This window comes from Apodemus sylvaticus, chromosome 8, assembly GCF_947179515.1.
Source record: "Apodemus sylvaticus chromosome 8, mApoSyl1.1, whole genome shotgun sequence".
Taxonomy (NCBI): domain Eukaryota; kingdom Metazoa; phylum Chordata; class Mammalia; order Rodentia; family Muridae; genus Apodemus; species Apodemus sylvaticus.
In genome coordinates, this window is record NC_067479.1 from 76,719,728 (window position 1) to 76,736,390 (window position 16,663).

The window sequence follows — 16,663 nt, forward strand, 5'->3', positions numbered from 1 at the left end:
TACTGCTGCATTGAGCCTTTCCAGAACCAGGGGCCACTCCTCCGTTCTTCTTGGACATCATTTGATATGTGGATTATGACTTGGGTAATCCAAGTTTCTAGGCTAATATCCGCTTATCAGTAAGTGCATACCATGATTGATCTTTTGAGACTGGGTTACCTCACTTAGTATGATGTTCTCCAGCTCCATCCATTTGTCTAAGAATTTCATGAGTTCATTGTTTCTAATGGCTGAGTAGTACTCCATTGTGTATATATACCACATTTTTTTTTTTATCCATTCCTCCATTGAGGGACACCTGGGTTCTTTCCAGCTTCTGGCTATTATAAATAGGGCTGCTATGAACATAGTGGAGCATGTATCCTTATTACATGCTGGGGAATCCTCTGGGTATATGCCCAGGAGTGGTATAGCAGGGTCCTCTGGAAGTGACAAGCTCAGGATTCTGAGGAACTGCCAGATTCCAGAGTGATTTCCAGAGTGGTTGCACCAATTTGCAACCACAACAGCAGTGCAGGAGTGTTCCTCTTTCTCCACATCCTCACCAGCACCTGTTTTCTCCTGAGTTTTTGATCTTGGCCATTCTGACTGGTATGAGGTGAAATCTCAGGGTTGTTTTGATTTGCATTTCCCTAATGACTAATGATTTTGAACATTTTTTAAGATGCTTCTCAGCTCCATTCTTAATGGTGCCAGTGAGGATGGAGAATAGCTGATGATTTGAGATGTTCCAGAAAAATAATTTTTCACTTTGAGGAACCTGTTAAGATCTTGTCCCATAAATGAACTCTTTCAATAATGCTTATTTGGTTGCTCATTCAATACTCGTATGTGCATACCTTAGGCATTCCTATGACAAGATGTGTAAAATGACTTCAGGCATTTCTTTTAAAGAGATGGTCTCCTGTATTTTTGGTTAAACTCAAACTCACTATGTAGCCAAGGATAATGTTGAATACCTGATCCTCCAATTTTCAACTAATGAGTTGTAGTATTATAGGCATATACTTCTACACCTGGTCTTATGTGGTGCTCAGAGAAAACTCAGATGTTTTTGGTATGCTAAGAACATACTGTGCTAGCTGATCTGTATCTCCAGCCCAGATTTACAAAGTTTTATAGCTAATATTGTCTAATTCCAGAATATTTTATTACTTTAAAAGAGAAGACAGTTCACTAATCTTTCTGTTTCTATATTTTTGCCTATTCTACTTAATTCATGTGAATTAAATAATAAAATATATGGTCTCAAGTTTTAAATCAGACATATTCATATCCTGTTTTATGATCTATAGTTGAGATTGTGTTGTTATTGGTGCTAATATTGGATGAAATGATCTGTATGTGCTTATTAGATATAATCTTTTGACATTGAAACAAAACATTGTTATCAGTAAAGTTCTTGTTTAAGAACTATAAAGCCAAGTTATAAAAATAAAAAAAAATCAAATAATGTTTTAAATGAATTAGCAATTTTGTGTTGTGCCATCTACGTAGTTATCCTGTAAGTCACAGACTGAACACACATGATACAGAAGATATCTAATTGTTATCTATGACAAAAAGGACAGAAATAGTTGGGTTTTTTATGCAAAGGAATTAAGACTTGGGGTAAATATAATAAGTTTGAATATTTCTGCCCTTTAATTGAAATAATTTCTATATGCTATTTATATGTTCTTAATGGCAAATTAAGGACTTTTTATATTAAGGTCACTTTTGGGACTCAAAATGCCCCAATATCTTTTATAAATATAAATTGTTTCTAAGAAAGAAGTCACTATATTTGCTTTACACATTAAAAATAATGATTAATTATCCTGAGAGTTTTAATATAATTTAGAGGCTGGAAACATCTTTATTGTCTTTCTATATAATATTTTCATTTTATTCTTTGAGAATTTCACAGAAATATGAAATATATTCTGTTACTGATATGTGTAGATCCTCCTATTTGCCAACTATCACAAAACCAGGAGAGAATTTGACAGAGGACATAATTTTAATGAAGTCACCAAAAATCACTCCCCACTTTTGAAGGGCGAAGTTTTTTGTTTTTGTTTATTTTTTTGGACACAAATAGGAAGAAAATAAATATTTTTGGAGATATTCTTTGCTCTCCCATGAAGGTTCATTGAATGATGGAAAACTGCTTTTTTTTTTCCTGGAATTATTTTGGACCACTGACATCCTACATTCTTGCTAACATATTAGCACATAAAGGAGAGACGTCTTATGGAATTTAGAGGACCAAGTAGAAGTAATTTTGCATGTGAAAAGTGGTTTTATGTGAGTCAATAGAGGAGTTTACTAGGGCTCTGCTAAAGAAAACTATTCATTCCTGATAAGGCAGTTCTCTTCCATGCTTACTTTCAGTTTCTCTGCAAGTTTTAGACTGGTCTGTTACACTTTGTTTTCCATTTCTTGTATGTATTTTTCTTATTATTTTCAAAATTCTACTATCTTATTGAATTTTATACAGTGTATTTTGTTCATTCTTTTCCCTATCCCAGTTCCTTTAAAGCCCTCTCACCTTTTTTTAAAAACATTTTTTTTATTAATCATTCCATTCCTTAACATCTCAAATGATATCTTACTTCCTGGTTACCCCTCCACAAACCCCACATTCCACAACCTAACTCTCTTCCCTCCCCTTTGCCTCTATGAGGGTGCTCAAAGCCCCCTCCCACACTCTTTGGCCCCACCCCTCAAGAATCACCCTACACTGGAGCATTAAACCTCCACACGACCAAGGGCCTTCCCTCCCATTGATATCAGACAAGGCCATTCTTATCATCCATTGATCTTTATGTTCTTTTCTTTCTCTTAGTACTGCACAAGACAAACAACAAACCCACCCATACCCTCTTGCTCCCCCCACAGTCAAAGCAGAGAAAGAAAAAGAAGAGGAAAAGGAAGAGGAAGAAAAGATCAGTAAAAATACAGTGTTACTGGGTATTTCAACCATATTTCAGGATAGGTTCCATGCCCAGAAATGGTTGACAAACATGAACATAACTCCATGGTTGTATATTTGTGTATGTTTGTACGTGTGTGTGCGTGACCATGCTTGTATAGGTACACATATCTTGTTTTGCTTCATTTGGGTATTGATTTCTTTAGTGGATCACAATATATTATTTGAAGTGTTTAGTAATTTCTAAATTTCAGGTACTAAATATTTTACTTTATTTTGATGTTTGATAAAAATTCCAAGACTGTTGTTTCTTTAACTGAGCTTTGTTACCCATAATTTTCTGTATTCTGAAATATTGTAATCCATGTTATCAATTTGTGATGCTGATTGATAGATATTTTAATGTCCATTCTTTACTTTCTATTTTTGCCTTATGTAATTGAGATAATTTGAGATAATCTGTCTTTTACTTCATTTAGTTTGTATTATTATTTGTTGTTTAAACCTCTAATGCATCTTTCAGTTCATTTATGCTATTCTCTAGCCTTAAAACTTTCTAATAAGTTCTCTTCTATGATGTAATATTTTTTGTTGAGCTTCTAAGTTTGTTTTTGTATGTTTTGTGAATACTTTATTAATTTATTTATATTCTCTCATAGCTCATGAAAATTTTGGAACAATTATTTTGATTTTGTTGCTGGGAAATTCATATATATTTATTGTATATATACTATATATTCATAAACACAGATACAGGCATATAATAAATGAAATAATTATATATAATTACTTATATGTAATTATATTTATACATAATTATTTATATATATAAAGCCAATGTTTTGGTGTTGGCTATCATAGTTATTTATTTGGTGACAGGCGTTCATGCTTTGTTGTAATCTTTGGTTAATTATACTTTTCAGTGATAAAATCTACTAGTTTAAGTGAGTAGGCGAGTGAGTGGACAGGAGAAAGGAGGGGCTGTGTGAAGGGATGACTAAGAATAATGATCTTTGGAAAGTTCATTTAGGAACTGCTGTGTTAAAAGCTTCCTAATTTATATTTACACACGTGAAAATCTAATTGAGTAACTTTAAAAAGGGAGAAGATGCCTCCAACAGACACAAAAAGCTGTCAAACAGAAAGCCAGTGTCATGTGGACAGTTCTTCAAGTTGTTAGTCAAGTGTCTATAGATTGCCCCAAACAATGTCGGCTGCTGCCACTGCTTTGGTTACATACTAGTACCTGAAAGTAGGTCCATCTTGTGGAAAACATCACACAGTTTGGTCATAGAACATGGAGAAATGCAGCTGGTACACACCTAGAACTTTCATCTCTGCTGGCTAGCTTCTATGATGCAAAAAGATGATATGTAAAATGCTGGATGAGAAAACTCATCAACCATGTTATCGAACTACAATGTCTACCCTGTAATTTACAATTATGGCCAGTCTGGCAAGATGTGATCACTGGAGCAATAGTGGTATCCACTCTATGTAGTTACTTTCTGATACTAACTACTTTCTGATAATAGATTTAAGGCCTACTCCACAAACTATAACTCATGCTTGATACTTTAAACCTGGTCAAGATTTTGTGGTTAGGATATAGGCCCCAGGGAAGATGCTACTACTATTATCTTGCTTAATGACACCATATAAAACTACTTTCCAAACACTTATTTTTCTATTAAACTTTATGTTCTCTCTCTGTCTCCCTGTCTCTCTGTATCTCTCTCTCTCTCTCTCTCTCTCTCTCTCTGTCTCTCTCTCTCTTTCTCTCTCTCAAAAACCCCACAATCCAAACTCACAGAGAGAAAGTCAAAGCAGATAAAGAATGAGGAGGACGAAGAGAAAGAAGAGGAAGAGGAAGAAGAGAAAAGTCAGTACCTCTCCCAACTTTGTTCAGTGCAGTGCTACTGGATATATCAACACTTCCTGGCAGGCTTCATGCCCAAGAGGAGTTGGAAAACATGAATGTACTCCATGGTTTTATCCATTCATAAGTACAGGTCTGAACTCTTATTAAGAAACTTCTTTTTGCAATAGAGTGATTAGTACAGAAAGTAACAACTGGTCAGAGAATAAGAGCTAGCAGATTGTGGAATGGGGCATGTGTGCCACACTTCTTTTCCAATGATTCAAGGATCATTGCATTGAAGGGTTAGATAAAATGTTGGGTCAATAAAGGAGGTTAGAGAGGAAGCTACAGTGATGGATTTGATCAAAACAATTTTATATGTGTCTGAAATTTTCAAACAATAAAAAATTCTGCTAGGTTCATCCATGGAATTAGCTGTTAAAGTCTATAGAAGCAATTAGTTTTCTTATTAATGTTGATCAAAATATTGTGAATTGTATTGTAAATTATGGAGTTCTAAAGTATATGTACAAACAGAATGCATATTTGATCTACCATATTTGTTGTCCAAAATTTATATGAATAGCCAGTACAATAAGATGAAAGATGACAAAACCTCTGACCCAGAATTGCCCCTGTTTAAAAGAACTGCAGGGACAAAAATGGAGAAGATACTGAGGGACATGAGGTCCAGTGACAGGCCCAAACTGGGATCCAGCTAAAGGGGAGGCTTCAGGCCTGTCACTATTACTGATGCTATGGTGTGCTTACAGACAGGAGCCTAGAATGGCTGCCCGCTGAGAGTCTCAACAAGCAGCTGAAAGAGTCAAAAGAAGAAATTAAACCCAGCGAATGGACAGAAGCCAGGGACCCTTGTGGTTGAATTAGGGAAAGGCTGGAAGAAGCTGAGGAGGTGGGTGAGCCAATAGGAAGACCAGCAGTCTCAACTAACCTGGACCCCTGAGATCTCCCAGACACTGAGCCACCCTTCAGGCAGCACACACTAGCTGATATGAGGCCCCTCAGCACATACAGCAGAGGACTGATTTGTCTGGCCTCAATGAGAGAAAATGCACATAACCTTCAAAAGACTTGAGGCCTCAAGGAGTGGGGAGGTTTGGTGAGGTGGGGACATCCTCTTGGTGATGGGGGAGGAGGAAGGGGATGAGGAAGTATAGGAGGGTAGAGCGGAAGGGAAGAAATAATGACTGTACTGTAAAAATAAGATTAAAGAATAATGATGATGATGATGATAATTATAATAATAATAATAAAAGATGAAAGATGACATTTGTATTATATTTTAAAATTAAAACTACAATATGTATATATGTATATGTATGTGATACACACACACACACACAGACACACACATACACAGAGTGTTTTAAAAGCAAGTCCCATTCTGTGCTTAGATTAGTCTAGACGTGTGTAGCCCTGAGTGGACTCCGTCTTGCTAGAATCTTCCTACCATAAATCTTTAGTTTTGAGGAGAAATGAGCCACTGAATTTGTCAAGCTTATAATTTTGTGTGGAACATTTGTAAGTTTATTGTCTTCTGTCAAATGTATGTTTTATTTTTCTTTTCTTGCCCGGTCTTCATTTTATTTTATCAAATTGATTGCTTTATCCTAATTTAACTTCAAAGAAGCAGTATTGTAAGAATAATTTACAAAAGAATCAGACTGAAATCAGTTTGACAGAATAAAATTGAGTCAGAACCCAATGTTTCTATCAGAGAACATGTTATTTGGTATATTTAATTCTGCAAGACTGTCATTAAGTTAGTGTGAAGCTATAGGAATTATGATTAGTAATTCACTTAGAATCACATAGTAATATACAATTTAATCCGATATTCACCTGGTAATTGCTTTGTGTGTATATATGTAAGAAATATACATAGTTCATTTCTCTTCATCATCAGCTTGGGGTGTGGATTAGCCAATGACTTCTGCTGTTCTGTACCTGCCCCTTTATCTTGTAATCCACAATGCAAGCCTATTACTTACACATGACAGATGCATATACCTATTTGTAATTTCATAGCTGATAATTGTTTGATCTATGGAATATTCTTGTTTTGGAATAATTTGGAATTATTATATTCCTAGTACCTATAATAATGCCTGAGATGCAAGTAATTATTATACATATAGAGAAACATTGAATAAAGTTAGAAATACAGTCTAAATTAAAGACTTAATATATAAGATTTCATCAAAATCCTGGGTAAAGGCCAGGAAGATGAACTCGGTAAAGACATTCACTGCAAATTTCAAGACCCACATGGTGGAAAGAAAAATCTCCTGCAGTTGTTCTCTGACTTCTTTATGGTGTGCATACATAGGTCCCCACACAAAAATAGATAAAATATTTTTAAAAGGTATCTTTTCAAAGGGTTTATGCAGTCCTAAGATTGTATTTGGACATATTTCTGTTTCCCCAAGAATTCAGTGCATTTTGGTGATGAAATCTTTTTACATAGCGTCATTAGAAAGATTATCACAGGGCTGGAAAGGCTAGACTCACAACCAAAAGTATAAGAAAGATTGTCTCGTGATTTCTAACAGTTCCATCCATAACCTGGCAAACTAGCCATTTTCTGTGGAGAAATATGTATTTCTATTCTCAACAATGAACCCTACACCAACTTTAAATTACCCCCTTGGTGTTTTCTTCCTCCTTGGCTATCTTTAAACTCCAGAGAGTTGATTTTTAGAGTTATATCCCATGGTGTTAGTTAGCATGTGGTTTCATCAGGGCAAGACCTGATAAATACTAAAATATAGACAATGCAGCCTTCTTTATGGGTGTGAGGAGAGACTTCTCCTATCTGTTTTTTATAGGTTCTAATACCACCCAGGCTGGCAAAGTAGTTGGTAGGTAAAAAAAAATATTGTTCTGTTAAAATATTTATATAAATCATTTGAATTTTTTTACAGCATGAATATTGATACAAGTAACTTTTAAAAATCTGTAAAACCGGTGTTAAAAAACAGAAAACTCAAAGACTATAGGGTAAAGAATTGGGTGAGGTAGCATCTGTGATGCTGTGTTTGAATGTATTAGAGTTTGCACTAATACTTTTTAATGTAAATAGGAGAAAATTAGATATTTTAAAATAAAAATTCCAAAATATTAATCAAAGTCAGGGACGACAAAGTGAATAAACAAATCTGTAAGTATTTAAAAATTTCTCTCTCAAACTCATTTGCTGATTTAAAAATCTATTTAATCATCTTTCCTTTCATAAAATAAGAGCCCTGAGCATCCCTGTATTGAAGAAATTATGCTGAGCTACAGCTAGGTATAGGGCATGCTCTATCACCTGATGGGGCTGCATTTCTATTATAGTTTGGTCAGAATAAAAGGTAAAATAGCATAATATAATTAATTAAAATCACCATGGAAGATATGGACATACTGTTCTTTTGGGAGCCCAGATAAAAATCTCTTTTGAGCTTTCTAGAAAAGGTTAATACAAAATTTCAGGCATTTTGAAAGAATGTTTTCTGACAGACACTAAGGGATTGAACAAAATGAGTTATTAACTGTCATATGTGGCTATGGGTCCAGAAACTGAACCAATAATGGTGTTGGTTACAGGTCAGACTGTATGTTATGTTCTATGATAGTTTTTAGCTGTTATTTTCAGATACAAGATTAGCATTTCAATACAGAACAATATAAGCAGATATCAAATGGGAGTATTTCAGAAATCATGTGGTTGCATGGCTTCCATATTTAACTTTACTTACAAAGGTGTTGCACATACACGTGAGTGTGCATAACATGCACAGACATTTATATGGATATGTATGCATATATATATATATATATATATATATATATATATATATATATATATATAAAATGTGTGTGTGTGTGTGTGTGTGTGTGTGTAACAATAATAATACTAAGGATATTATCAGCTTGAGAGAGAATGAAATGGGAGGATATCTGTGAGGGGCTGGAGAGAAGAAAAGGAGGAGGTGATTTACTTGTATTTCAATTAAAACATTTAAATTAGCCTTTTCCAATAGAACCTTTCTGGTTATATTAACTACACTTAAGGGTAGACCCCAGTGACCAGCAGTAGGTGGCCAACACAAGACAAACTCAATTGATTTTTTTTTTAAATTTGTGTTTTTGCATATTCCTTGTGTCTTTTTATTTTTAAAAGATTATGATTTGTTATGTTTATTTGATCTCCTTTATATGATGTTTCCTTGGGGCTTTAAGATCTCTATTACATTATTCTACATGCTTTCACCTCCCCTAACACCCACCCCCCATGAACAACAGGTTTGAAAGGAAAATAGTTCTTTCCAATCTCTGAAATAATTTTTTAGTTAAAATACCACTGGAAATAAATAAGCTATTAATATTTCATCTTTTGTAACATTTGAAACTACCTATTGGCATGTGTGTAAACTGTAATATACTCACAAAAATAGGACTTGTACATTTTTTATAGATTTTTTTCCCTTATCAATACTGCATTGTCTTTTGTTTCTTTTCCCATCTCAGTTTTCAACATCATAGCTTCATCATAGTCTATGCAAACAATATCAATGGGCTTTACATTGTTAGCAAGACAAATTTCTGCACAGATTCTTATTTTTCCCCATAGCAATGGTTCCCATGAGGAGGTCTCACAGTTTGCTAACCTATAGGGAAGGACTTTGTGCCCCTAGCTGTCTTTATAACCATCCTCTAGATAATACATCCCTGAAGATTAAATAGAGAATAGATGTTTGCTAAGTGCTTTCCAGAGGAGTGGGCTTTATCCAGAAATTTGGGGAGCAAAGATGAGTGGATACACAATGGAGGAAAAATATTCTTTCAACTTTCTTTTTTTGTTTTTTTGTTTTATGTTTTGTTTTTGTAAACACTGCAAATCATTCTATATGACAGTCTGAGAAAGAACTACCCTGAATTAGTATTTGTGGCTGACTTATCTCCTACAAAATTGCTCACAAACATAATTCCTTGTTAGGGATCTTATTGGCACAGTGCCCAGACTTTCTTAGACTGTGGCAGGGCATGAATATGTTTCATGGTAAGATCCAGACCAACTGTCTTAAGGAATTGGTAAGCTGCCTTGTTTTACACACAGAAGACATAGATTTTGTAAAACTGCTGTTATTACCCCAGAACCCATCTAGCTTTGGTGATATGACAGTAGTTATGATGAGTACACTTTAAATCCTGTCAGTTGTGTCTCCTAATTATCTTTGAAATAAAACATAACTTTTCTAAAAGCTTATTGTTGTTTTCAATATAATAGCTTCCCTATTTATGAAATGGTCTTCTACTCTAGTATTTCTCACACAGCACCTGGAGTGATGGTCCTAATATGTAAATTTATTAAGCAATTTCCCAGAGTTTATTATAAAGCACATTGGATACTCTTAAAACTTAATTTCATTATTGAAAGCTGCACAACTTGTTCTCTGTTATATTGTTTTGCTTGTGCCAATTTTTGTGAGTATGTGCAATTTTGGTGTGCATTTGTATGTTGCTTGCATGTGCCAGGATGGATAACTGTGTGCAGATATATGCCTGTGTCTGTGAGACCTGAAGTTAAGTGTGGAGTTAAGTCCTTAATCACTCTTCACTTTAGTTTTTCAAATTTAACTATCATCTATCTATCTATCTATCTATCTATCTATCTATCTATCTATCTACGTACCTACCTACCTACCTATCTATTCTCCTCTCTGTGTGTGTGTGTGTGTGTGTGTGTGTGTGTGTGTGAGGTTATATGTGCTAAGGCTTGCATATGGAGGTCAGAGGACAACTTGAAGGAGTTGGTACTCCCATCCCACCAACTGTATTCAGGGGATTGATCTCAGATTGTCAGTCTTGGTGACAAGGGCCTTTACCTACTGATCCTATCACTGGTCACCTACTTTATTTTTTATGGTGTTGCCTCTTATTGAATCTGCAGCTCATTGATGCTGGCTTATCTGAGTATCCTTCCATCTCTGCCTTCAGAGGGATGGCATTATAGGTGGCTACCACTCCTCCTTGGTGTTTATGTAAGTTCTGTGGATGCATATTCCTGACTTTAAACTTGTGTGGCAAATGCTTAATCTATAAGGCCAACTCCAAGCTCCAAAGATTTGGATATTTTACAGTAATTGGAAACACTTTTCTGCTTTGGTGCATTTTTGTTCATTTTTCATTCCTATAATACTTCTCTCCTGAATTTTAATCACCAAACCAGAGACATGTTTCTGAAATACACACCTCTATACTACACTAGATTCTCTGTTGCAATTCCATTTCTATTACATTGTCTCTTGTTACTATGGGAATGACTCCCTTTCTTCCTTCCATCCTTCTCTCCCTGTCTCTGTCTCTGTCTCTCTGTCTCTTTGTCTCTCTGTCTCTCTCTCTCTCTCTCATTTATTGCAGTTACTATTTGCTTATATTTCTATAACAGATGTTTTGTGAGGTTGATGCTGTGTCTTCTGTGTATATAGATGTTATAACAATTGGCACACAGGAGTTATTATTTTCTAAATATATATCTAATAAACAAATGAACAATTTATAGAAATGATATAAACTATGTCTTGGAATATCATGTTAAATATTGTATGTAGAGATTTGTTTTGATATATGTAATTTAGAGTATTCCAGTTATCATCATAATTGTACATTTTCTGAATCTATGGTTGCAATAACAGAAGAGATGAACTTATCTGTCCTTTACTGAAGAAGTACCTTGGCTTACCTTGGCAATTTTGAGTATGCATATGTAAATAGCAGGCAACTGCTGAGCATTTTTGTTTTGATGAGTACCATTGGTATGTTAGCTACTGACTGCTGGAGTGAGATACAGCAAAATACATTTATTGGCAGCTCTGTGGCAGTGATGAGAGATTAATTTTTTCCTGAAGAATAGCCAGATTAGTTTTTCTTAGTTTTTCTTATATAAAGTATAAAAATTCAAGCATTTTTTTCTTTATAAAATAGAGTTTATTCAGAATATGGGGAGGGGAGTTAAGAGGGTGGTAGAAACAGAGAGAGAGAGAGAGAGAGAGAGAGAGAGAGAGAGAGAGAGAGAGAGAGAGAGAAGCGAGAAATGAAAGAGAGGAGGTGATGGGAAGGGGAAGGGAGAGGGGAGGAGAGGGGAAGGGAATGGGGAAGGAAAGGGAAGGGAAGGGAAGGAAAAAGGGAAGGGAAGGGAGTGAGTAGAGGACATCCATGAGTAGTACGTGGAGAAACTTAAACATTCTTAAAAGAGGAAAGCAATTTAGAAAGCAAATAACTCATTTCCTTCCCCTTTAATTTTTTGTTGTTTTTGACTTGCTCCTGTGGTACAGCCTCAGTGGACCTTTAACTTGATAAGTAAAGCATTCTGCCCTCAGACTTGTGATATTTCTGCCTCAGTCTCCCACTCTTGGGTCACAAGCATGTGCTATCACACCTTGGCTTGACTGTTTCCTACTTATTTAATAAGTTTTCTTTTACTTAGTAGTGCTGCACTTAATATTGAATCTTAGGCAGAGATGTTAGGGTAATCTACTTCTTACTTTCTTTTGGAAAATGGTCGAACTAATCAGTATGAGAGAATGTGCGACAATGGCACGCATTCCTAGTTTTTAGATGGCTGCTCCTTCTTTCGGCCTTTTTAAAACAGTGCATCAAATTCACAGTTAATGTAGTGATAAGCAAAGGGCTTTTGAGAGCAGTCAGAGAATTTTATTTTTATTTAAATTTTTATATTATTTATTTTGATCATAGTTTTCCTTCTTCCCAAACTCTGCTTCCTCCCCCTACCCCCAGATGGTCTTCCCCTCTCCCCACCCAACGTCACTGGATATATGTACACTGCAAACATACTCCAACATAAAATGGACTTCATGCATTTTATTGTTTGTTTTGTTTTGTTTTGTTTTCATGTGTTTGTTTCATCTTGTTTTATTTGGGTATTTTTTTGTTTTCCTTGTTTTTTGTTTGTTTGTTTTTCCTGTTTTGATTGGCATTTTTTATCTTTGAGAGAGGTAGGGGGAAGAAGAGAGAGGGTTTTCATAGGTACAGCCTGTATCACTATCTCTTCTTCCTGTTTACCTGTTACCAAAGATTAAACAGGAAAATCTCTATTATTCATTCACTATATATAAAATCATAGTGTCCTTTGTAAACTTCTTAATTACCCCCATCCCCAGATACACACATACACACACACACACACACACACGCACACACACACACACGCGCGCCTTTAATTACAAATAATAAAAGAAAAACTAGAAAGCATTGAAAGATCAGTATAAACTCAGTTTTCATATTAGCAAGATTGTCCAGCAAAAAATGATCTAGAGAGAAGAGTCTGCATTTCCAATTATCATTCTAAATACCAGCTAAATACAAAAGTCAATATAGGGTAAATATTTGAAGAAAATATCATTTATTGGTTTTGTAAAAAATAAAATTTTACAGAATTAACATCTAATATTTGGCTCTCATGTATGTGGCATAATCCCAAAGTAGACTTTTACATGTATGGCATATCTCAGATTCTTTCAGTATGTCTACTTTATGAATTAATAATTTAATTTTATAAATTAAATATAAAATGGGGAAAACAAGGATTTTCTAATACAATCTTTTTAATATTTTTCATTTTATTTCATGTGTATGGGTGTTTTGCTTGCATATATATCTGTTTATTACATGCATGCCTGGTGTCCATGAAGATCATCATAAAATGTTGCATATCCCGGGACTAAAATTGCACATTATTAGCTGCCCCATGGCTGGTGGGAACTGAACTGAGGTTCTCTGCAAGAGCACTGAGCCATCTTCTATTACCCCAATGTAATCATTTAATGATAACAATCTATTATAATGTTGAAAATAGTGATGTAGTTCTAGTTAAACATTATTTGTAGCAATTATAATTTCTTTTATTTTCCATAGCTATAATGAAAAATTAATTGAAGATATGGAGCCTGCAAATGATACCACCGTGACTGAATTTGTTCTCACTGGTCTATCTCAGACTCGGGAAGTGCAGCTAGTCTTGTTTGTTATATTTTTATCCTTTTATTTATTCATACTTCCAGTGAATATCCTTATTATCTGCACCATCAGGCTTGATCCCCATTTGAGTTCTCCCATGTATTTCCTGCTGGCTAATCTAGCCTTTCTTGACATTTGGTACTCGTCTATCACAGCGCCTAAGATGCTCGTAGACTTCTTTGTGGAAAGGAAGATAATCTCCTTTGGTGGGTGCATTGCTCAACTCTTTTTCTTGCACTTTGTTGGGGCCTCTGAGATGTTCCTGTTGACAGTGATGGCTTTTGACCGCTATGCCGCCATCTGCCGCCCTCTACACTATGCTACCATCATGAACCGCCGTCTCTGTTGCATCTTGGTGGCCCTCTCCTGGACAGGGGGCTTCGTTCATTCTATAATACAGGTGGCTCTCATCGTTCGACTTCCATTTTGTGGGCCCAATGAGTTAGACAATTATTTTTGTGACATCACACAGGTTGTCCGGATTGCCTGTGCCAATACCTTCCTGGAGGAATTGGTCATGATCTTTAGCAGTGGCCTGATCTCTGTGGTGTGCTTCATTGCTCTGCTAATGTCCTACGCCTTTCTTTTGGCCATGCTCAAGAAACACTCAGGCTCAGGTGAGAGCACCAGCAGGGCTATATCCACTTGTTATTCCCACATCACCATAGTGGTGCTAATGTTTGGACCATCCATCTACATTTATGCTCGCCCGTTTGACTCCTTTGCCCTAGATAAAGTGGTATCTGTGTTTCACACTGTGATATTCCCTTTACTCAACCCCATCATCTATACATTGAGAAACAAGGAAGTAAAGGCAGCCATGAAAAAGCTCGTGAATAGATATGTTTTTTGCAAAGAAAAGTGAAAAAAAATGATTATCTTTTACATTGTGTTAACATAGGAAGTGGTGGTAATGTCACATTTATGTTCTCTTATTTGAACTCTAGATTTATTTATTTTTATTTTGTAAGTATAAATATATAAATGTTTTTCCTTCATCTGTTTATGTGTGTCATATGCACACCTGGTGCCTACATAGGTCCAAAGAAGTCCTTAGATCCTACAGACCTGGAATTAATAGAGGGTTGTGAGCCAATATTTAGGCTCTGGGAACAAAATCTTTTTCTCCCATAAGAACAGCAGGTACTCTCAAACATTAAGTACTTCTCTCAGTTCTTAAACCTATCTTTTTTTTATATTTCTTTCTAAGGTAAAGCACAAACATATTAAAGTGGAAAAACTTCATCCTTGAATGTCAAGCAGACTATTATTAAAATTTATATTTAATAATGTTCTCCTATAGCACACATATTCATTAATTGTTCACTGAGTAACTATTATGTAGGAGGTTTGTGAGGAGAACGTATGTTGTGAAATAATAAAATAAATAAGACTTTGGAGATATTTTCATTACACACTTGAAGAAATGGGTAGCAAGTAAACACAATTTCATCCTACCAAATTAAGTATTGTTGTATTTCATTTTTTTGCTCAGTAGGAGTATTTGGCAAATTATCTTTCTGAGCCTGGAAATGTTTTCTTTGTCCCTTATTTCCAACTCTCCTGGACATAATAGAACCTGAAGATTTGGTTCTGTAAGCCATCTCAACTCCTATTTCAGGTCACACATATTGAACAGCATTACTGACAAATCTGAAGCTTTTTACCCAGTATGGAAATGATGTTTATGCACCCAGAGGACAATAAAAATAAGATTTTTTTCCCATTTCAAATGTATTAACCAATCAACTCACAGTTTTGATAGTTTACATAATCACATTCAGAGGAAAGCCAGCCCTGAAGGAAATGACTCTGTGCTGACTGGGATCAGCAGATATGTATCTACATGCTTTAAATACAAACCTTCCATCTCCTTTGTCATTTTTGTTTGTTTCCCATGTTTGGTGCTTTCATATGTCATATTAATTTAAATATATTTCACATAATAATTAATGTTGAAATTTAGCATTATAATTCAGTTATTTTCCATTAAATCATGGTTTGTAGTTTATATAGATGATACCTCCTTTAATATGATGTACTTCAAGGGCTTGTAAATTGCTTATTATGTGGTAAATTTTTATATCCCGATACTTAGAATTCAACTCCTAACCACATTTCAGAATATAAAAGGTAAGTATAAACATAAGATTTCACAGGAAATTTGCCTAAATTTAAATGTTTAATTTTAAAACAAAGAAGTCTCCATGAAAGAATGAGTTCTCACTATGTGTGTACCAAGCTTTATTTAGTCTTTTATTTAATGTTATAATATGACTAGATAATGAAAAGGATAGATTTCTGTCAGCATCAGGAAAAGTATTCATGAGTAACAAAAGACCCCCCAGAGATTATATTTATTATTATTATTATTATTATTACTATTATTATTACTTACCTGTAGAGGAACATTACTTAGTTTAGGAAATAATTCATGCCTGGCCCAGTGTACACTCAAGGTGGAGTGGTGGTACACTTATGTTGTTTGCCTTAGACTTTTTCTTTTCTTATATTGACCTTCATTCATCTTCTGTGCTCAACATGACTTTTTTTCTAGGGACACAATGACACAGACTACAATTCTGATTCCTGAATATTGAATTGACACCTCATCACCTGGAACTGAATAAAACAGTACATTTTGAATACTATATATTTTGAAACATTCTTAAAAACATGAAAATTCAGAAGACTTACTTACACATACATAATAAATAATGAATTATGGTTCCAGATTTTATGTTACCTTGTTGTCTTTCTGAAGCAGTTAACATATATTCAGAAGTTGCTTTTGTTTTATAACATAAGCTCATGTCATTATTAATAATATTCTTGAAATGTGC

At 34.9% G+C, this 16,663-nt stretch overlaps 1 protein-coding gene across 1 annotated transcript; it reads left to right on the forward strand.

Annotated features, from left to right (window-relative positions):
- The first annotated feature begins 13,743 nt into the window (after positions 1–13,743).
- Positions 13,744–14,685, forward strand: LOC127691171 (olfactory receptor 734). Its single transcript, XM_052190724.1, has one exon. The coding sequence runs from the start codon at positions 13,744–13,746 to the stop codon at positions 14,683–14,685; it is 942 nt and encodes a 313-aa protein (XP_052046684.1).
- Positions 14,686–16,663: the final 1,978 nt, after the last annotated feature.